We start from the raw sequence: 23,706 nt of genomic DNA on the forward strand, positions 1-23,706 counted from the left end.
GTTTCACCATGTTGACCAGGATGGTGAAACCCCGTCTCTACTAAAAATACAAAAAATTAGCTGGGCATGGTGGCGCGTGCCTGTAATCGCAGCTACTCAGGAGGCTGAGGCAGGAGAATTGCCTGAACCCAGGAGGCGGAGGTTGCGGTGAGCCGAGATGGCGCCATTGCACTCCAGCCTGGGTAACATAAGTGAAACTCCGTCTCGGGAAAAAAAAAAAAAATGTTTTCATAATTACAGAAAAAAACTAATTCAAAAAGAAAAATGGAGGGAGATAGATGCTATCAATGTCATTCTCTCAGTGCCACAGAAGTATGAGTCCAACTCTCACTTTACAAATACATATATCCAATTATGTCGAGTATGCTAAAATTCATCTTACTTTAAAAAGCCAATAAATAAATAAGGTATAACTTAGTTTCAAAGAGACCCAGAATAAAATCATTCTTCAAATTTTCTACTTTCAGCTACAGTGACTAAAGTGCACTTGTTTCCTTCAAGAGTCTAGAAATTAATCCAGGCTAGAAGTTAACAGGCAATTTGATAAAATCATTTTCTCAAGTGAACTGAGTTCACTCTCCTAATGCAGTATTAGATGACAAAGCATTAAAGTATGTACACAATATACCAAGAATGAGACTAGATTTAGGAAGGTAAAGAACTGATACCCTGAATTATCACATAGTTAATGTTTCAAATTAGCTTTAGCAACTCTAGTGTTGAGGAAGCCATAGCCTCTAAACTGGGAGAAGACAACAAAACGGAAAAAGAATTAAGTAATGATAAACAATATTTTAATGCCTACTAAGTATTCAGCCATTTACTTATATTTCCAATCCTTGCTATGATCTTTCCTGGTAGATTGTATGGTATCATTTTTCAGAGAAAGAAGCTGTGGCCTTAAACAAGATCAGGACATTTCCTTAAGGTCAATTAGTGTATGTCTAAGACAAAATACGAAACTAGGACTTTCCAATTCCTAATATTAATAATTCCAAAACTGTGACAGGAAAATGTTCTTCTCCTCCAACATAATCAAAATGAAATCGTTCCAACCGATAATCTGGTTTCTTTGGCTGCGGTTCTCAAACTTCAGCGTTAAATCCAAATTGCTGTTCGTCACTGTGAATGTACCTTACTTCGGATTGAGTAGGTCTGGGACGATGCCTGAGAACATATATTTCCTAACAAGGAAAAAATTCTCAGATAGTCTTATTTTGTTGACTTAGAGAATCATACTAGGCTTCTGTGGTTTCTTAACTTTTAAGTAGCAAGTAAAGATATTCTTCAGGGTTTAATTTAAATATCATGTGGATCTGACTATGCATAGACATTAGAGTTGTATCTTTACATAATTAGTTTAGCCAAGGCTATTCTGTCAATCCTTTAGTAATGCCACTTAACTTCACAGTGTTGCTTCACAATATTTACTCCATATTTCACTGAAAATCAAGATGGATATGAACACAAATGTTTTTCCAAACAAGAGAACAGAAGTTTACATCTAGCAAAATTAGTTTATATCTTTAATCTAAGTTTCTTTACCAAATCCTCCAGAGCAATGAACCTTTACTGTATTCCAAATGCTCTTCTACACCGTGCACTGAATTGGATATTTCTTAATCACTGCCACACATAACCTGAAAGATTCAGCCTGAGAGACAGTGCTTTCACCTGCTGGAAATAAGGAGACTGACTCAATCAACTCGTGTGACTATTCAAGCTCAGACTCCTGTTTATTTTTCTCTGTACGTATGTCATTTTTAAGCTAGCTAGTAGTCTAATAACATAAAAATCTACATAGATAATTATTGTACAGCTATATATTATGTATCCACTTATAATGATATATGCTAACACAGGTTTGGGTTTCATGATTAGTATGCAAGACTTTCTATGTCTTGGGTACTTGTTCAGTAGTAGAAAAAAGCACTAGTCTAGGAATCAGAAACTGAGTGCCTGGCAATGACCAACTCTGTGACCTTAGGCAAGTCACATAAACTCTCTCTCCATTTTTTCATCTTTAAAATTAAGAGGAAATTTGATAATCACTCTAGTCAACCATAGTTCAGAAATGTTATGCTATATATTGCTGGTTGCCTGTATTCAAATTCCAGTTCATTACTAAGAAGCTATAAACTTTAACCAAGTCACTTCCTATTTCACTGTACCTCAGTTTTCTCATCAGTAAAATGTATCATATAATTCATGAGTTACTACATATAAAGTGCTTAATATAGTTCCTACACATGGGAAATATTCAAATAAGTTACAGGTGAGGCTGCTATCATCATTACCACCAAATATAAGTTAAGGATTAAGCAAAAAAAGCTCTCCACCTATGGCTGAGAATTGTAAAAAGTATAGCACATCTCGGGTAACAAACAGGACAAAAAACACCCACCCGTGTTTCCTTAAAACATGGTCTAAGAAAAGCAACCAGAAGCAGTTCTTTGACCAATCTTTGTGTCACGTGACCTTATTAACTTGGTTACATATGAAAGAATAAGAAATTGGCTTCTGTGCCAAAGGCAACTGTCTTTAGAATTGGACATGAGGAAATCTGGTAGGCCCCAACAGAAGCAACTCTATACTGGCTAACTGCTAACCAATCCAATTCTACCCCATTTTTGAAGAGCCTGAATATGAGACATAAAATTGGGAACTATAATAGCAGCAGTAGAAAGCTGACAACAGCCACGGTAGAAAGAGCGACAAAAAGAAGCTAAGTTATAGGAAGGTGGCCAGAAAAGGGAGCAGAGAGCTGCAGGTAAAGCAGCTGAGGGGAACAGCAATTACTAGAGTTGCCAATGAGTCACCAAAGCAAAAACAGAACCAATAAATGTGGTTACTGTTATTCTAACTGGTGAGGAATGACTTTGTGTTACAGAAGTTTTCATAATGTCTTACTGATCATCAGAAGGGCCTCGGCCTTTTTTTTTTTTTTTTCCCTTACTTCCCACATCATCTAGAGGTTAGGGAGAAAAAAAAGAAGGGAAAAGGGAAGTAAAAAAGAAGAGGGAAGAAAAAGCAAGGAGGAAGCCATTCCCTGAAGGTAGGGGTAAAAATCACCTTCATATCTAAGCTTCATCTCTTCCAACCTTTTCTTAGGATCACCCTATCAATTATCCTTTTCTCTCATATGTTCAACTGCTTCTTCTCAACAAGATACCTCACATTTCAAGTCTCAATTATCTTTAAAATGCATACAAGCAAAACAACAAAAACAAAAACAAAAAAATCCTCCTCCATCCCAGAGATCAATCTGCCAGTATTTCTCATGTGTAAACAGCAATGACCTCCTTACTGATCTCCCTATCCTCTGACCCCAACCCAATCTATTCTTCATAATGAGCCAGAATTAGGTTTTCAAAATACAAACCTTCTCGAGTCATTCCTACAGATATAATGAATGTGAAAGTGGATATATTTGAGGCCTCTGAAAATTTTTTAAATATTCGGGAATGGACAAAAAAAACTGGTGAAATCATTTATTGAACAGATTGCAATGACAAGTAAATTCTCACCATTAAGTGACTGCTAAGGACTGAGACAAACTTTAGATTAGCAATAATAAATGACATTATTTTATCACACACATCCCACAGCATGCAAAAGCCATCTACTGGTGTAGTAATGCATTTTATAACATGCTATATACCTGTACTACCTGTAAATATGTAGCCACCAGCCAGATATAGCTCTTAAAATGTAACTAGTCCAATTGAGATGTGCTAAAAGTATTAAAAAAATTAGATTTTCAATTTCAAAGATTTAGCAAAACAATGTAAAATATTTCTAATTTTTACATTGATTAGGTATTGAAATAAGATTGTTTATATGGAATAAAATAAAATGTATTATAATTAAATTCACTTGGTTTTTCTTGTTTTTCTAATACAGCTACTAGGAAATTTTAAATTGCATATGTGGTAGAAACTATATTTCTATTGGACAGTACTGATCCAAGCACTATAATTTATTCAAATGGCTCATAGAATAATTTCACTTTCATTTACTTGGACAAATTCAATTATGTTAGCAAAAAGAAAGATGACAAACTAAAGTTTTTCAAAATTACAAAAGATGACAAAAGACATGATTAGAATCTTTCCAGTCCAGTATTTTTACATAACATAGTAGCAGACTTTCACCATTACTTCCATTGCACTTTTTCATGAGATATAAGACAGTAATATTTTGAATGTATTAAACATTTATAAGAAAATGTACATTTACAGTTCTATCAAGGAAGCTAATGGGAAACTGAAGGCTATAGATTCAAAGAGAGAAAGAAAATTCATCTAGGTTAGCATGGATACCAGACTCTTAATTATTTCATGTAATCCTCAGAAGAGCTCTATGACTTGGATTCTATATCCTTTCTTTCACTGCTGAGAATGTTGGCTCAGAGATGTTTTAGTCATTTACCCAAAGTCATATAGCTAGTAAGTGACATGGTCAGGATTCGAATCCAAATCTAAATCCAAAGACCAAGTTGTTGGAAGAAAATGCAATAAAAAAAATAAATTTATGTTCAAAACTAATTTCCTCAGAAGAAAAAGAATGAATAATAAATACTGTGCTGCTCCATAAAACATAATTAAAATACTCTTCAATAACTCTGCTTAGTTCAATCAAGATTATACACTATACTAGACAACTTGATTAAACAGGAAAGGCCCTAAGCTGAAAGGCCCTGTCCTCAGTGAGTTAAATTTTTCTCCTACTCCATAATTCTCAGAGTTACTATAATCATATGAATTTAATACTTAAAAAAAATTCCCTCACCTAGGACGGTACTACAATTTCTAAATGCCCCATTTTTTTAAAATAGGAACTAAGAGAAGCCATTAAAAATATCTCAACAAAACTCTAAGACAACAATGTATTTACTGAAACTTTTATAACCATGATATGTACTTAATAATCACTAGGAATTATTCAATATATCATGATTTTGAAAACTTTACATCATGGAAAGGGTCTCACCAGTCTTACTCAAATCTAAAAGAGACTTGTTTATTTTTTATAGACCCAAATGAGTCCTTAGTAAATTAGAAACATAACTAAAGCAATCATGCCCAAGCCAATTTACCTCCTAAGTAAGCATCTGAAAGACGGTGCAACTTGGAAGTAAAACAAATCACTTTAAGTTGTACTGTCTGTCCACACTAACATTATATGCACCTCCCCCTCAAAAGATAATTTCATTATCTAGTACACTCTATAGAGTCTAGAGGAATAATTCTTTGGAAACAAAACATAATTTGTGAATATAATTTGGTAAAAATTTCCTACAGATAATTAATGACATATGTAATAAACCTAAATAATATAGAAAGCAAGAAATTCTAGTTTCTTAGCCTACAGCCAAAACGACACTGAGAGGTCTAGTCCTTTCCTTGTTTTATTTTATATTGCCAGCAGCACTTTTAAGCAATTGCCATGAGAAATTATTTCTCACAATATTATCTTAACCCCATTAAAGAAAATCCATGAAACAATTTTAGTCCAAGTCCTGTTATTCCTGAGTAAACTTAGAAAAATTAACCTCTGTGTCCAAATTTCCCTAACTATAAAATGAGAGAAATAAAGTATAACAACACATATGCCTTCTGCCTCAGATTCTACATTTAGGGGAACTGAGGCAAGACTGCTCGGGCCTCATCTTCTCAGGAAGTTTTGTTTCTGCAATACGAAGAACATGCTATTCTTGTTTCTTTAGCATCAAAGCATTTACCACACACTGTATCTCCCAACTGAAGTGTGGATTCTTTTACATCAGAAACTTCTCTTTATCTTGTATCCCAAGTGACTATCACAGTATCTCATTTTTGGGAATTCTATATATGTTGCTAAATAACCTACTTTTATTCCATCTTCAATGGTAACAATCTCTTGGAGACAACTGAGTTTGGTCCTCTTTAATCTCCAATGCAGTCACAGTAATTACATAAACTTTTAAATAACCATGAAGACCTATTAAACTGGCAAACTCTCAATTTTTTTTTTTTTTTTTTTTTTTTTTTTTAAGACACGGGGTTTCACCATCTTGGCCAGGATGATCTTGATCTTTTGATCTCATGATCCACCCTCCTCGGCCTCCCAAAGTGCTGGGAATACAGGCTTGTGCCACTGCACCCGGAACTCTCCATTTTAAATACAATGGTTGATAAAGACTGAAAATATGTTTTGCATGTTTTTCAAATTACACCATTAGGTCCACTCAAAGTCACATTAGTCATCTAACAAAAACAAAAGAAATTAGATGGCAAATGCTATCAGACACCAGGAAGATAAAGGCAGTCCTGATAGTCCAAATTTCACATTCTATTTTGTAGCACCTTATCTGAGCTACACGAACTACATGAAAACAAGCTTTGACTAAACTATAGTCAACAAAAGATAATATGCCTAAAGATATAGCAGTGGCAAGAAACCAAATTACTTCTTAAAGCAATCAGTAGGACAAAGAACTGAACATTCAGACAATATAAGCATGTCTTAGATCGATAGAAAATCCTTAAGAAATATTTAAAAAATAAAGGTGTAATTTTATCCTCATGTGGCAACTTTCCTACAGCTATGGATGCTTGTTTTAGGTTGAGTTAGTCGGTCTTTTGGTTTTATATTGGATGTAGCAAGCCCAAGGTAAGCAGCATATTGCAAAAATGCAAATTAATGTATTCCCAAAGCTTGAAAGTAGTAATACATGCTTTTTCTATTTAATTTAAACATTTTTTAATGGAAATGTTTATAGCTGAATCTCAGGGGAAGTTACCCAGCACTTTAGAGTTGAGTTCATAAGAAAAAGTTCTATAAACCATACATATTGCAGGCAAACATTTCTGTTCTTAGCCTGGTATTAGATTAGAGGAAGGAGTAAATGAACTTTGCAGAGGTTTGTATTCCACTAGCATAAGAGAGTAGGTAAGGTCAGTTCTGGAACCACACTGCTCAAGGTTTGCTTCTCTACCTCCTAGTTAGGTGACCACAGGCAAATTAATTTTTCTACCTTGAGTATTTAGTTGTTGTTTCTTATATTAATAGTTCCAGGAGTTCTCCTTTTGAATCAGAATAAAGATGGGAATCTTTTTAAATAACAGATAAAGAAAATAAATAATAATGCAAGATTATCTTTTGTTGCAACATGCAATTATTATTTATTTTACCCCAAAGTTGCCTGTATTTTGGTTTTTTTTTTTTTGGGCGGGGGGGAGACAGAGTATTGCTCTGTCGCCAGGTACCAGGCTGGAGTGCAGTGGCAAGATCTTGGCTCACTGCAACCTCCACCTCCCAAGTTCAAGCAATTCTCCTGCCTCAGCCTCCCGAGTAGCTGGAACTTCAGGCGTGCACCACCATGCCCAGCTAATTTTTGTATTTTTTTAGTAGAGATGGGGTTTCACCATATTGGCCAGGATGGTCTCGATCTCTTGACCTCGTGATCCGCCTGCCTCGGCCTCCCAAAGTGCTGGGATTACAGGCGTGAGCCACCGCGCCCGGCCTGCCTGTATTTTCTAAGCAGATTAATTTTTTATTAACTTTCAGACTTTCTGGTATTAACAGACACAGAAACAAAAATAAGACATGCAAATTACTAGTTGCCTTACCAAGCTCAGGGATTTTAGAAACTATTATATGCCATGACTTGAAGTGAGGATAACAGTGAGAACTTCTTTCACTGTTATGACAAATCACCTTGTGATATGGAGGTTTCATATAAATGTTGGAAAGTTGTGCACTTGGTTGGAGATTTTTGAAAAAGACATCTAATGTTCTTTTATTATATCTGAGCTAATAGTTTTTAAGGTTATGATTACTTTCAAAGTCATAGGAGGCCAGCAGGGGATGAATCCCTGATCTCACAAATGAACCTTCCATCTCTTTGGATACATCACTGTAGCAAATGCTTAGGTTTCGTGCTACACACTATGATTCTAAGCACTGGTTTTGGAAGCTTAACCACCATTTAGAATTCATTTATAAAAAGTGCCAAATGGTGGTAAAATCACACCTTGTATACCAACTCCTGGCCACGACTGGCCAATACTCCTGTTGCTCTTTTCCTGTTACCTGCCACTTTCACTTGACACTGCTTTCCATGTATTCCAAATTATCATATGAGAATTCTAATCACCATTAGAGGATTTCCACAGATTAAATGGCTGCCACTAGCATGACATAGCCACTGCTTATTTCTCTTGAAGAAAGTGGGAACTTACAGTATTTGCTACGTATAGAATGCTTCCACAATATGCATTGTTGTCACTGTTTGAGAAGCAAAAATCATTAATAGCTACATATACTAAATTATTTGCATTCAAATGTTTTTTCTATTATCAAGTTATAATTATCAATTATAACTATCACAAATCCTTCCTTCCTAATTTGATTTCAGCAATACTCAAAATGCATAACACTTTGTAATATACATTTATCCTTTGCTTTATGAGTTTAAGGAGTTCCAATATTTCTGCTTATAATGCAAAAATGTACCATGTAACTCATCTGTATTCTGTAAAATAAATGGAAGTATTTCTTTAAGAAGCATTTGTTTTTGTTTTTGTTTCTTTTAAAAAAAGGAAAAGTATCAAGTTGGTAATACTGACAATGTGTTCATAACCACATTCTAAAGCCAAATGTAAAACCTGCTATTAAACTTGTTTTTAAGCATTAAAGTATTCGAAGACTTAGAAGCAGTTCCAACAGTAGCTCTGGCAATTTTAGAAGCTGGGCAAGTTAATATATACTCTGAAAACAGTCACCAGGTATGTACAAGCCATTTTTGCATAAAATATGAGGGCTTCTTCAGATAAAATACATCATCTCCCTTTCAAGAACATAGATTAAGAATACTGAGATTTTTGACAGGTGTGCCAAGATCATTCAATAGGGAATGAACAATCTTTTCAACAAATGGTGCTGGAACAACCATTATAACCACATGCAAAACAATAAAGTTGACCTTGCCTCATACAAAATACAAAAATTAACTCAAAATGAATCATAGACCTAAATGCAAAAGCTAAAACTATAAAACTCTTTGAAGAAAACACAAAGATAAACCTTCTTTACCTCAGATTTGGCAAAGGATTCTTAGATATGACACTAAAACACAAACAACAAAAAATAGGTAATTTGGACTTCACAAAATTAAAAGTTTTTGTGCTTCAAAAGATGTTATCAACAAAGTAAAAAGACAACCCAGAAAATGGGGGAAAAAATGTCACAAATCACATACCTGATAAAGGACTTGTATCCAGAATATACTAAAAACTCTTAGGCCGGGTGCGGTGGCTCACGCCTGTAATCCCAGCACTTTGGGAGGCCGAGGCGGGTGGATCACGAGGTCAAGAGATCGAGACCATCCTGGTCAACATGGTGAAACCCCGTCTCTACTAAAAATACAAAAAATTAGCTGGGCATGGTGGCGCGTGCCTGTAATCCCAGCTACTCAGGAGGCTGAGGCAGGAGAATTGCCTGAACCCAGGAGGCGGAGGTTGCGGTGAGCCGAGATCGCGCCATTGCACTCCAGCCTGGGTAACAAGAGCGAAACTCCGTCTCAAAAAAAAAAAAACTCTTATAACTGAGTAATAAAAAAGACAACCCAATCTAAAAATAGGCAAAGGATCTGAACAGACATCAAAGAAAATATGCAAATGCCAATAAGTAAATGAAAAGATCCTCAACATCCCCAGTTAACAGCAGACTGCAAGCAAATCAAAACCACAAGATACCACTTCACCCTCACTAGGATGGCTAGAATAAAAAACAGGTAATAACAAGTATTAGCAAAGATGTAGTGAAATCTACATATTCGTACACTGCTAGCAGGAATATAAAATGGTGCAGCCACTTTGGAAAAGGGTCTCCAAGTTCTTCCATGATTAAACAGAGTTACCATATGACTAAGCAATTCCACTTGCAGGTATATATCCCCAAAAGAATTTAAAACAGGTGTTCAAACAAAACACTTGCACAGGAATGGTTATGAACACATTATCCATAATAGCCAAAAAACAGAAACAACTTAAGTGCCCAGCAACTGATAAATTACTAATTCTGAAAAGCACCCAAAGCTAAATGCCAAGGAGAAGGGGATTAATGGATTGCTCCCTGGGTATAGATCTGCAAGGCTTCTGTGCAGAAAAGAGAACAGGGACTTCAGCACCAGTCTACACATATGAAGTCAGAAGCTGTAGGACATTACAGACTGCCTCAGTATGAACAAGTGAACTAAAATGAAAGTGGCTAAGCAGACTTGTTACAAAGTTAAATCCAACCAAACTCCATGTCACCTATACCCCACACCTATTGAAAGTTGGGAAATTCTCCCTTGTGATTTAAAAACATCTTACAATATTTGCAAGTGTATTACTCCACTATACCACCAAAAACTGTAGGTCTAAATACAGGCTTAACTCTATCATAGTTTTGGCAATAAAATGTTACTTTACACTTATTGTTTAGCAATTCTGGTCGAAACAGACAGATTCACTCAGGTCACCCCAAATGCTAGGAGCAGGAGAATATTTTAAAGATATGTACAGAAAGAAGAATGTCAAGTTTCACAGAGACTGAAATTCTTCATGACATGGCACATCCCTTCTAGTTAAAAAACAGCTCCAGCCAGGCGCGGTGGCTCACGCCTGTAATCCCAGCACTTTGGGAGGCCGAGGCGAGTGGATCACGAGGTCAAGTGATCAAGACCATCCTGGTCAACATAGTGAAACCCCGTCTCTACTAAAAATACAAAAAATTAGCTGGGCATGGTGGCGCGTGCCTGTAATCTCAGCTACTCAGGAGGCTGAGGCAGGAGAATTGCCTGAAGCCAGGAGGCGGAGGCTGTGGTGAGCCGAGATCGCGCCATTGCACTCCAGCCTGGGTAACAAGAGCGAAACTCCAACTCAAAAGGAAAAAAAAAAAAAAACACAACTCTAAAGAGGGACAGGAATTCTTGAAAATGGCCTTCAAAAAGCCCTGGTGAGATTACTGCTACTCCACTGCTTTGGACAAGTACCTTTGTTAAGATCAGTCAGCTGAGACCACAGTGGCAAGAGTCACACCACAGAGGCCATGATCACATATGTGTAAAGCTACCAATGAGGGCTGCTCCCTCAGCAGAATCTGAAGCTCAGAGCATAGCTGGTCTCTAAACATAAAGCATCCTCTAGCTGAAATGATCACACTCAATTCCAATATCCAATATAGTAGATATATTAGAACAGAGAAAATATAGGGATACGTAGTTTCATTGTACTTCACAGATATTGCCTTTAAAAAAAATAATAAGTGAAGGTTGTGACAACCCTGCATCAAGCAAGTCTTGCAGCACCATCTTCCCAAGAGCATGTGCTCACTTCACTCTCTAGTGTCACGTTATGGTAATACTCGTAATATTTCAAACTTTTTCATTATCATTATGTCTGCTATGGTGAACTGTGATCAGTGATACTGGATGTTACTATTGTAATTGTCTTGGGTTGCCACAAACCATGCCCATAGACTACAAACTTAATAAACATCTTGGCCAGGCACAATGGCTCACGCCTGTAATTCCAACACAGGCCGAGGATAGGCGGATCACCTGAGGTCAGGAGTTCAAGAGCAGCCTGGCCAACCTGGTGAAACTCCATCTCTACTAAAAATACAAAAGTTAGCTGGGCATGGTGGTACACACCTATAGTCCCAGCTACTTGGGAGGCTAAGGCAGGAAAATCAATTGAACCTGGGAGGCAGAGGTTGCAGTGAGCTGAGATCACTCCACTGCACTCCAGTCTGAGAAACAGAGCAAGACCCTGTCTCAAAAAAAAAAAAAAAAAAAAAAAGTTTGTGTGTGACCTGACTATTCCACCAACCAGCTGTTCCACCTCTGTCCCTCTCTTTAGGTATCCCTATTTCCTGAGACATAACAATGTTGAAATTAGGCCAATGGCCTCTAAGTGTTCGCGTGAAAGGAAGAGTCATGTATCTCTCACTTTAAAATCAAAATGTAGAAACGATTAAGTTCAGTAAGGAAGACAAGGTGAAAGCCAAAATAGGCCAAAGCTAGGCTTCTTTGGGCCAAAGAGTTGTGAATACAAAAGAAAAGTTCTTGAAGGAAATTAAAAGTGCTACTCCAGTGAACACACAAGTGATAAGAAAACGAAACAGCCTTCTCTCAGATATGAAGCAAGTTTGAGCAGTCTAGATAGAAGATTAACCACAACATTCCCTTAAACCAAAGCCTAATCCAGACCTAATCAAGACCAAGGTCCTAACTCTCTTCAACTCTGTGAAAGCTCAGAGAGGTGAGGAAGCTACAGAAGAGTTGGAAGCCAGCAGAGGTTGGTTACAAGGATTAAGTAAAGAAGCTGCCTCCATAACATAAAAGTGCAAGGTGCAGTGGCACAATCTTGGCTCACTGCAGCCTCCACCTTGCTGGTTCAAGCGATTTTCCTGTACAGCTTCCAGAGGAGCTGAGACTACAGGCACATGCCACCACACAGAGCTAATTTTTGTATTTTTAGTAGAGAGGGGGTTTCACCATGTTGGCCAGGCTGGTCTCAAACTCTTGACCTCAGGTAAACCACTCCAAAAGTGCTGGGATTACAGGCGTGAGCCATCACACCCAGACGAAACAACTGATTTTCAAAAGGAGATTAAACAGTCTTATATTGGAAGATGCCATCTAGGACTTTCAGAGCTGGAGAGAAGATGTTGCTGTCTGGCTTCCAAGGACAGGTTGACTCCTTTGTTAGGGGAAAATGCAGCTAGTGACTTTAAGTTGAAGCCAATGTATTCATGTACCACTCCAAAAATCCTAGAGCCCTTAAGAACTACGTTAAACCTACTTTGCCTGTGCTCTAGAAATGGAACTACAAAACTTGGATGACAACACATCCATTTACAGCATGATATACTGAATATTTTAAGCACACTGTCGAAACCTACTGCTCAGAAAAAAAGATTCCTTTCAAAATATTACTGCTCAATGACAGTGCACCTGACCACCCAAGAGATTAACATTGTTTTCAGGCATGCTAAGGTAACATCCATTCTGCAACCCACGGATCAAGGAGTCATCTCAATTTCCAAGTATTAGTCTTTTAGGAATAAATTTCATAAGGCTATGACTGCCATAGATAGTGATTCCTCTTATGGATCTGGAAAAAGTCAGTCGAATACCTTCTGGAAAGGATTCACTATTCTAGATGTCATTAAGAATATTCATGATTCATGGGAGAAGGTCAAAATGTCAATATTAACAGGAGTTTGAAAGAAGTTGATGCTAACACTCAGGGATGACTTAAAAGGGCTCAGGATTTCAGTGTTAGAAGTAACTGCAGGTATGGTAAAACAATGAGAGAACTAGAAGTGGAGCCTGAAGATGTGACTAAATTGCTGCAATCTCATGATTAAAATTAAGCAGATATGGAGTTGCTTCTTATGGATGAGCAAAGAAAGTGTTTTCTTGAGATGAAATCTACTCCTGATGAAGATGCTTGTGGATATTGTTGAAATGACAGCAAACAATTGAGAACAGTACATAAAATTAGTTGATAAAGCAGAGGCAGGGTGTGACAGGACTGACTTCAATTTTGAAAAAAGTTCTACTGTGGGTAAAATGTTATCAAACAGCACAGCATGCTAGAGATACATCTTCCATGAAAGAAAGAGTCCACTGACGTGGCAAACTCCATCACTGTCTTATTTTAAGAAACTGCCACAGCTACCCCAACCTTCAGCAACCACCACCCTGATCAGTCAGCAACCATCAACAACAAGGAAAGACCCTCCACCATCAAAAATATTATGAGTCACTGAAGGTTCTAATGATCGTTAGCATTTTTTAGCATTAAAGTATTGTTAAATTAAGGTATGTACATTTTTTAGACATGTTGTTGCCCCCTTAATACACTACAATATACTGTAAACATAAGTTTTACATGCAATGGGAAACAAAAAATTCACAAGACTTGCTTTATTGCAATATTCATTTTATTAAGGTGATCTGGAACCAAACCTGCAGTATCTGAGGTATGGCTGCATGCATTCACAATGTGGTCCATACAGGTACAGAAATGGAACAATAAAGAGTTTCAAAGTAGAGAAAAAACTTTAGACAAAAATCTCTATTTTAGCATCTCTATAGGTTATCCAACTTCTGCTCGAAATTCCTGCAAATGCTGGAGAGTGCCCTACCAGAAAAGCATTGTCAGGCGGTGCTAGCAGATTTTTAAAAATCTGTTCGGACAAAATTTACCTTTATGTAAATTTTGACAATTAACCTTAGATTCTTTTTCTGAAGCAACAAATAACTTTATTCACATAACCAAGAACCCTATAAGTACGTAATGGGAGCCCTCCTATTTCCCTTTAGCCCTCTATAGACTAAATCCTAATTTGAACTTAAATTGTTCTTCCTAGAACTTGATTCCAGTCCCATGACCATTCTGATTGTCCTCTTTGGGGGTATCCTAGTTATTTTCCAACTACTCTTTAAATATGCACTTACAATTAAGAATAATACCCAGCTATTAGATTAGAACAGAATATTGCAGAATTTTTAAGAACTGATCACTAATTTCATTAAGCCAATATATATTTTTTAGCAACTATATCACACTGGTGGTTCATACTAAGGAAAAAACCAATAAATTATTTGGATCTGCATTTAGCACTATTAAATATTAACTGTACTCCAAAAAAACTTGTTTTGGTAATATCAACACAAGAACAGTTTACTTTCAAAATTTTCAGAATCACCATCATCTCAAATCTAGTTAAAGCTACAGGACCAAAATAAAACTATGTTCAAATCCTAGTTTTGTCACATGGCACAGCAGCCTCCTACAGCAGCAGCCTTCCACTGTACCTCCCTGAAAGCATGCACTGGCCATATGAGACGTTCGACCTAGACAAAATGTTTTCTAAATAGCTTAAGAATATTGACCATAGCAACTGATACTTCACCCTAAATAAAAACTGTCTCAAAAAGAATGACAAATGTGGTTTTTAAGGCCTGGTTTGAACTCTGGTAAGACTAAAAAGAAACTGTTAAGAGAGTTGTGCCAGCCTGGACTAAAGAAACAGTTCAAAATAAATAGAAACGTCTGGGATCCCAATTTTCAATGGGCAAGAAGCAGGCCAAAAATGCTACTCAGCTGCAACAGGGCTTATTCTTACAGGAAAAATAAATAAAGGACCTCTCAGAGGGTGGAGACAAAATAACAGAAAAAATAACAGGTGAAGGAACCAATACCGGGTAGCAGAACTGGGTATGTGTCCCCAATCAAGGAACACTCATTGTCCCCAAAGTGCCTGGCTAGATTTCAGAGTTGCTATGGATCAGCAACTGCTACACGCCTCCCACGCTGTCCCTATTTGAATGAGAGTGTCCACTGAAATTATCCTATGACTGCCTCGCCATTTTATGCTGGGTGTATCTTCAGTTCATAGGTCTGCCTCCAGTCAAGAAGTGGGGCCTATTGCTCACCACTCCTTTTAAAATCTAGGCTAAACTTGTGCCTTATTTTGACCCACAGAATATAGCAGAAGTGACTTATGACTCAAGAAGCCTTGTAGCTTCAGTTCTTGCCCTCTGGAAGCACTGCTGCTACTATGCACAAAGCCCACTTATTATTAGTAGAGAGGCTACGTGAAAAAGAATCAACTGCTGTGCCCACTGACATCTCCAGGTAGCCAGCAAGCACTTAACTAACAACATCTGAAACCATAAACCAAGAAACCGAATCCACCTGAGTGACTCCAGAAAGAACATTAAACAAAAGAAAAAACCTGCCCAGCTAAGTCTAGCTCAAATACAGAATAGTAAGCAAATAACTGTTATTTTAAGCCACTATATTTTAGGATTGTTACATAGCAACAGATAAGTGAGATTGATAAATAAGGTAATGTTGGTGCATCTTACAAAGGATGGCATCTTAAGTTGACGAAATATAACAGCAGGTCAATGTGTGCTTTTCAAAAAAAATTAACATGAGGAAAAACAAGCAGGAATTTATGCAGTTGATAGGAATGTAAAATAACACAGGCCCACAAACTACAACCACGATGTTCCAGATTAATGTTAAAAGATAAAAGTTTTAGAAGTGTGACAATCACAAAGAAAATCCTCAGAATCCTTTCCTAGTGCTATCCAATCTCCAAACTCAAAATTATGTATCTATCTTTTTTTGTTTTTGGGTTTTTTTTTTTTTTTTTTGAGACAGAGTCTCCCTCTGTCGCCCTCCTGCCTCAGCCTCCCAAGTAGCTTAGACTACAGGTGTGCACCACCATACACAGCTAGCTGTTAAATTTTAGTAGAGATTGGAGTCTCACTATGTTGCTCAGGCTGGTCTCAAACTCCTAGGCTCAAGCAATCCTGCTTCCTTGGCCTCCCAAAGCACTGGGATTAAAAGGGTGAGCCATCATGCCTGGCCTCAAAATTTTAAACAGGGAAGGGAGAAGTGAAATTAACTTGTAAGTATCACTGTCAATGTAAATGAAATAAGATGGATAACATTCTTGATAAAATGAAAACTAAGGTACTAAGGCCTGAATGTTTGTGTTCCCTTAAAAATCACATGCTGAAACCTAATCATCAACGCGATGGTATTAGAAGGCAGAGCCTTTGGGAGGTGATTATATCAGCAGGGTTCTGCTCTTAAGAATGGAGTTCCTGGCCGGGCGCGGTGGCTCAAGCCTGTAATCCCAGCACTTTGGGAGGCCGAGGCGGGTGGATCACGAGGTCAAGAGATTGAGACCATCCTGGTCAACATGGTGAAACCCTGTCTCTACTAAAAATACAAAAAATCAGCTGGGCATGGTGGCGCGTGCCTGTAATCCCAGCTACTCAGGAGGCTGAGGCAGGAGTGGGGTTTCACCATGTTGGCCAGGATGGTCTTGCTCTCCTGACCTTGCAATCTGCCCGCCTCGGCCAAAAAGTCATTTTAAATCTGAATAGGTTCTCAAAAATTGTTCTTAAAAAAAAAGTCAACGAGACGCGGTGGCTCACCCCTGTAATCCCAGCATTGTAGGAGGCCAAGGCGGGTGGATCACCTGAGGTCAGGAGTTTGAGACCAGCCTGGCCAACATGGTGAAACCCCGTCCTTACTAAAAAATACAAAAAATTAGCTGAGGGCCGGGCGCGGTGGCTCACGCCTGTAATCCCAACACTTTGGGAGGCTGAGGCGGGTGGATTACGAGGTCAAGAGATCGAGACCATCCTGGTCAACATGGTGAAACCCCGTCTCTACTAAAAATGCAAAAAATCAGCTGGGCATGGTGGCACGTGCCTGTAATCCCAGCTACTCAGGAGGATGAGGAAGGAGAATTGCCTGAGCCCAGGAGGTGGAGGTTGCGGGGAGCTGAGATCGCGCCATTGCACTCCAGCGTGGGTAACAAGAGTGAAACTCCATCTCAAAAAAAAAAAAAAAAAAAGACTGGAGTTCCCCTGGGAACCAAAAAAGCCTGTCAAAAAAAAAAGTAAAAAACTTAAAAAAAAAAAAAAAAAAAGAAAGAATGGAGTTAATATCCCTATTTAAAAAAAAAAAAAGGCCCCAGAGGCCAGGCATGGTGGCACACACCTGTAATCCCAGCACTGTGGGAGGCTGAGGCAAGCCAATCACTTGAGGCCAAGAGTTCAAGACCAGCCTGGCCAACATAGTGAAACCCTATCTCTACTAAAAATACAAAAATTAGCTGGGCATGGTGGTGGGTGCCTGCAGTCCCAGTCACTCGGGAGGCTGAGGCAGGACAATCACTTGAACTCGAGAGGTGGATGTTGCGGTGAGCCAAGATCATGCCACCACATTGAAGCCTAGGCAACAGAGTGAGACTACAGCTCAAAAAAAAAGAAAAAGAAAAGAAAAGGGCCCCAGAGAGCTGCCATTCCCCTCTGCCTTATGTGGACACAAAGAAGATGCCATCAATAAGGAAGAGGCCTTCACCACACACTGAATCTGCCAGCACCTTGATCCAGGAATTCCTAGCCTCCAGAAGTCTGGGCAATAAGTTTCTGTTGTTTATAAATTACCCACTGTAAGGTACTACATTTTGTTGTAGCAGCCCAGACTAAGACAAATGGATGACATACTTGAATTATGGGTCACTTTCAATTTTCAACTTCAACTCTTAGAACGCCACTAGATTACTGTAACTTAAAAGATAACATAAGTGAGAATACTAAATTTTAGACCATTTCTAAAAAAAAAATTCAACATACTAAAATTAATTTTTGGGGCCAAACAAAATAGACACTGCACTCAATTTTAACATGGAGTTATTTTATTAGGGAGGAACTACGTGTTGTGAAAAAGCACCAGAATTCAGACAACCCTGTCTAGTCTAGCAGGTTGACGTACGGCAAAGCACTTAATTATTTTTAGCTTTGATTCCTTGACAATGATCAGCCAAACAGCTACTACGAGCACTCCAGCAGATCCAAAAGTAACATAAATTTCACTAAACTCATAGCTGAGCATACAGAGATTAAACAGAATTTCTTAAATTACTATTAATACTAAATATTAGTACCTAATTAAAAACAACATACATTGAGCTCTTACTATATGCTAAATGTATGTTCAACTAATCCTATTTACAATCCTACAGAGAATGTACTATTATCCTATTTTACAGAAGAGTAAACTGAGTCTTAAAGAGGTTAAGTAACTTTTCAAGGTCTCAAAACCAATTAGTGACAAAGCCAGGATCAAGCCCAGAGCTTTTCAAATTTTTGAGCCAAAACTTTTTAACCCTATCCTCTGCTGCCTCTCCACAAAAGCCTCAACTCTAACCTCCAAATACAAAACAAGAATTTTGGTACCAAAAATGCAACCAGCGAGTGCATATAGTGTCACCAGCAATGGACTAGAAATCAGGAAACCTAAGTTCTAATGCCAATTCTATACTACTGACACACGGGCATAAGACAATGAGCAAGTGTGCCTCTGTGGGCTTTCTTTTTTAATCTACAAGATCTGACTGAATATATTTTAAGAATTTGCTTTCCGAGCTGTGAAACTCTAATTCTCCTCATATTTTAAAAATTACATTAATTTAAATTTTATTTCCAAAATGATCTAATTCAATCAATTATGTTAATATGCAAAAGTATATTAGAAAGCATGAAGATTTTCTCACCACTTACTAATTTCTCCCTCCTGTGAACAAACTGCACTTGTTCTGGTACTTAACCATACACTCTTACGCTAACTTCTAAGAGCCTATATTGCTGACCTCTGCTGGTTTTTAAACTCTCCCCTTTTATTTCATTTTCCAAGCATATTTGTCTCACTGTTAGACTAATATTCAAAGACAGAAATATTTCTTTAGAATTTGTTGAAGGAATAAACAACAGAAAAAAATGAAGGAATACAGCAATTATTCAATAAATACATGTTGACTATACAGAAAACATTTTTCTCTCTCTAGCTTTAACACCTCATTTTAACAGCTCAAGAGTGGATCCTCAGAAACTTCTATATAACTAATCATCTATTTTCTTTTGGATCACTACAGATTTCCAGTTATTTCAAGTTTCTTGATGCGCAATGAAAACCATTCAAATTTCATAAAACCACTCACTGAGCCTAGCAAAACCACTAGAATATAAAGCAAGGGCTCAACAACAACAACAAAAATGAATTGAATTCAGCAAATAACCTTACAACAACCAATAAAATCAAGTAAACCACTATGGTTATATTACATAAGGAGAATAGACCAAACTACTTTCATGACATGGCTCAAATGAAGATGCTTGCAAAAGTATTCCTAACATAAAAGTGAAGAAAAGAAATGCTAAAAAATGAAAAAGGCAATGGAAACCAAACAGGATTTAATGGAAAAGAAATTAGCACAGTTACCAAATGCAACATAGCATATACTTGAAAATAAAAGCTTTATCTTCAATTACTGAAAACGAAAACAGATTTTTAAAAAATGATCATAAAGTAACACAAATGAGTCTGGGAACATTTCAGGTTTAAGCAGAGTATCAAATGTTATTTCAAAAATGACTTTTACATAAATATAAGCAAAAGTAAAAAGAAAACAAAATATAGATATAAAGCTGTATGAGGGGGGCAGGGGAACATAAATAGAAAAATAAAGGGTTGGATACACTGGCAGTGAGATTAACAGTCACCAAAAACAGAGACAGATTCTAAGCAGGAATGTGTGTAAGATCAAGTCTTCTTTAGACCTAAATGATCTGTCCCTGAAGCATTTTACAAACTTGAATACTCATTGTCCTTTGAGTACATCCACTTATATAGACAAAAAGGATTTATAATGTTATGCCACAATGAATGAGTATTTAAAACAACTCTTGGGTTTACAATTACTACGGCAACCTTATGAATGTCAGAAGAGGAAAGTGTCATGGCAATATGAGATGTCACAAAAGGACAGTCTGGGCTAAGATGAAGACAATATCTCACCCTAACAAGAGAGCCAGTTAATATGAAATGAACCATGAAATGGAATGACCAAGTAGAAAATACACAGCCAAGTCATCAGATGCTGAATAAATGGCATCAATGAATTATCTGAATTAGGAAAGGCTAATTTAAGGTTCTTGATGTTTTATCATCAAAATATTTTAAAGTAACACCCATTTAACAACTTATGAAAGGTCTGTTAAGAAAGTCTATGATTTAAGAATAACCCGATTTTCCACAACATGGAAGCAAGTCCAATACAAATTGAAACAAAACTGCCAGGAAAAAAAGAAAGTCTTAAAATGCAACCATGTCACTGAAAGATACAGGCCAGTTGTACTGAATTTACCGAATTTTCATTGTCCCCGTGACAACAGGGACAATGAAAGAGTGACTGAGTCTAATTCTACACTGCTACAAAGTGAGTCGAGTTGTCAATCAGGATAATTTCATTAAAATAATCCTCCTTGGAATTATCAGGAATAATCAGAGGAGAAATATTTTTCCTCTTCCAGGATTCTTAATGAGAGATAAAACCAGGAGCAAAAAAGATGTAAACTCAACAAGCCAGAAGTGACACTTGTGTGATCACAAATTAGAGTTACTGTTTCATTTTATGGGACTGCAAATTAAAGTAACTACTGCACAAGGCCAGGGGAGATTGAGAAGTAACTTCAACTAACAGTTGGGAACAAATTACACGTGCTAACAGTTACTCTCATTAGGAAATCCAGAATACTTTTAAAGAGAGAGTTATTTAGATGTTGCATTCATTTAAGGGCAGACGATGAACATCTCAGCCGCCTTCCTTTGCGGGATTCTGTGCCAAGCCCTTCCGAAGCTGGGGTTGATAAGGTCGACTCCAAGAAGAAAAGCAGCTCAAGTGGGAAATGGTATCCTCGTATAGCCCAGAGAACCGGTGACGCACCAGGAGCTTGGAAAATATCCCATCGTTTACCTTGCTAGAAGCAGCTGGGGAGGGAAGAGGTTGTCCACGTGCACTATTGTTTTCCAGATATGTTTATTTATTTTTAACTTTTGCTTTGTTATCAATACCCTCAACCTCAGCCTTACAGGGAGAGGGGGGATGGCAGCGCCACTGGTGGTATTTGGATGCAACACAAGTTTAAAAAATAAAAACACAACCTTTTTTTTTTTTTAATTGCAGCACACGGCGCCCTCACCTCTCTCCTCCTCCACACCTCTGCCAATACCCCCACGCAGCTCTCCGCCGCCGCCACCTCGGGTCCCCATGACAACCCCACTCCAGGCCGGGCCCCCCTCCGCCGCCTCCGGGCCCTGCCAGCCACACTTGCCTGACAAGGGGTGACTCCACCTGCCCTCGGCTCTCACTCTCCCCGCTCCTGAGAGGCGGGCCAGGACCCCTCCCGGCGCGCGGGCCCAGTCCCAGCTGCGGGCACGACCCCCACCAGTCGGGGACATGGGGAAGGACGGCCGGGCACGAGCTGAGGAGGTTCCCCCCCAAACCCCAAACGAGTGACGCGGGGGTCGGGACGCGGCTCCAAATGGGGTACGGCAGCCCCGCGCCCCTCTCTGGGCTGCTAAGGGGAGCCGAGGGGCAGGTGCAGTAGACGCGAAGGAACTCGTCCGTTTTCACAGACAACGACGCGTCGCGACGGCAGGAGACGCTGGGGCCGCAGCTCACCTTGAAGGGATTGTTGAGATCCGGGTCGGCAAACGGGTTACTGTCGAAATCCGACATCTCTCTGGCGCTCGGCGTCACCCACCCGACCCAGACGCAGAGAGTGAGACGAGGCGAGGCCGCCGCCCCCCTGCGCGCTCACGTCGCCGCCGCCGCCGAGCAGATCCGGGTGCAGCTCGCGGGCCACCCAGCCGGCCGCGCCACTGAGCATGCCCGGTGCGACCGGCTCCCGGCCGCGGCGCTGCTCGCGTTTGCAGTCCCGTTCTTCCGGATCTGGACCCCACGCTCCAGACTTTGGCTGCCACCAAGTAGGGAGCGGGGGCGGAGAAGCCGGGAACTGAGAGCGGAGGAGGAGCGTCCCACACTTCCACAGCCCGCGGGACTCTCGGGGAGTGCACACTTCCTCTCCGCTGTCGTCCGGAGGCCGGCTATGTCCGGCCGGGCTCGGGCTTCTGAACACCGGTTTCAAATCAGTTCCCCGAGCCCAGCGTGACTTAGAGAAGTGGTGGCATTTTGTGAGATGGACGTACACCTGCCAGGTTGGGGGAGGCAGCCCCAGTCGCGGGCCCCTCACCCCGAGGCCATTAGACTGTGGAGGACGGGGACTGGAGAGGCTTCTGCACCTCCTTCCGCAGATCACATCCCTGGGGCGGGGACGCGGCCTCGCCTAAGGATTTTTGTTCACCTCTGACCCCACCGGAGAATCCCGGCCTCCCGTCTTCCGGTCTCCCCGATTCTAGGTTGCTGCTAAATCACGGAGAACAGCCTTGGCGCCGCCGGTCCCAACTTGATCCGAGGAGCCTTGTGAAGGAGTTGAGATTCAGTACCAGGGGCCGGCCCCAGCTCCCATCCTCCGGAATCTGCAAAATGGCTACTTCAGAAATGGTGGGGAGAGGAATGACAAGAGCCCAGAGATCAAGGCCTTCGAGTTATTTTGGGCACAAAATAGACAGTTTTGGATTTTCCCTAATCTTTTCCAACAGCAAGAATGAGATTATCAAAAGATGTGTAAGAAATTCATTTGTACCATTCTTTGCACCCCCACCCTGGAAACTTATTCAGAGAGCATTGTTAACCTCACTTTCCTCTTCTCCCCTAACAAAAGCTACAGAGAGCTTTTAGATCAAGCCACAGGGAGCCAGAATTCTTTTGACTTGGTGGGTACCTGAGAGTTGGAAGGATCTAGATTGAGTAGTCATTGGCCTTTGGGGAGCTTGCACTTTGCACAGTCACCTAAGAAACGATAATTTCCCCCCACTGTGAAACACTAACTAGAGATGATGGACAAAAAGCACATTTGCTCCAATCTCCCTTCGACGGGATCCAGGTTGGTATAGATGTCGAAGCAGCTGCTTCCAGGTAGTCAACGAAGATGTCAACTACTAAGTGACAACAGACAAGGATGATCACAGCAGAGTTGTAAGATTCTAGATATGAAAAAAGAGCAAGCAGTCTGTTGTGCTCACCATCGCATCTTCAGCTGCTGCCCAGTGCCTGGTTTTAACTTAGTGCTCGGTGTATGTGTCAGGTTTGAATCCCAATTCTGATACTACCTGTGCTACACTCTTCACCTCTCTGGATTAAATGAAACAAGATACAGAAAAATGTCCT

At 39.4% G+C, this 23,706-nt stretch overlaps 1 protein-coding gene across 2 annotated transcripts in view; it reads right to left on the reverse strand.

The window, feature by feature from the left end:
• SCAMP1 (secretory carrier membrane protein 1) overlaps positions 1-22,320 on the reverse strand; it is a 119,132-nt gene extending 96,812 nt beyond the window's left edge. The window contains exon 1 of one of the 2 annotated variants that reach the window (XM_032277534.1): positions 22,099-22,320. In XM_032277534.1, the coding sequence (XP_032133425.1) occupies positions 22,099-22,155 (57 nt within the window). In that variant the 5' untranslated portion in view covers positions 22,156-22,320. The remainder of the gene's footprint in view (positions 1-22,098) is intronic. The other variant, XM_032277545.1, reaches the window with a different exon arrangement.
• Between the last annotated feature and the right edge of the window lie 1,386 nt (positions 22,321-23,706).

The sequence above is a fragment of the Sapajus apella genome, unplaced genomic scaffold (genome assembly GCF_009761245.1).
Source record: "Sapajus apella isolate SASKATOON/1434 unplaced genomic scaffold, GSC_monkey_1.0 scaffold1, whole genome shotgun sequence".
NCBI classification, from domain to species: domain Eukaryota; kingdom Metazoa; phylum Chordata; class Mammalia; order Primates; family Cebidae; genus Sapajus; species Sapajus apella.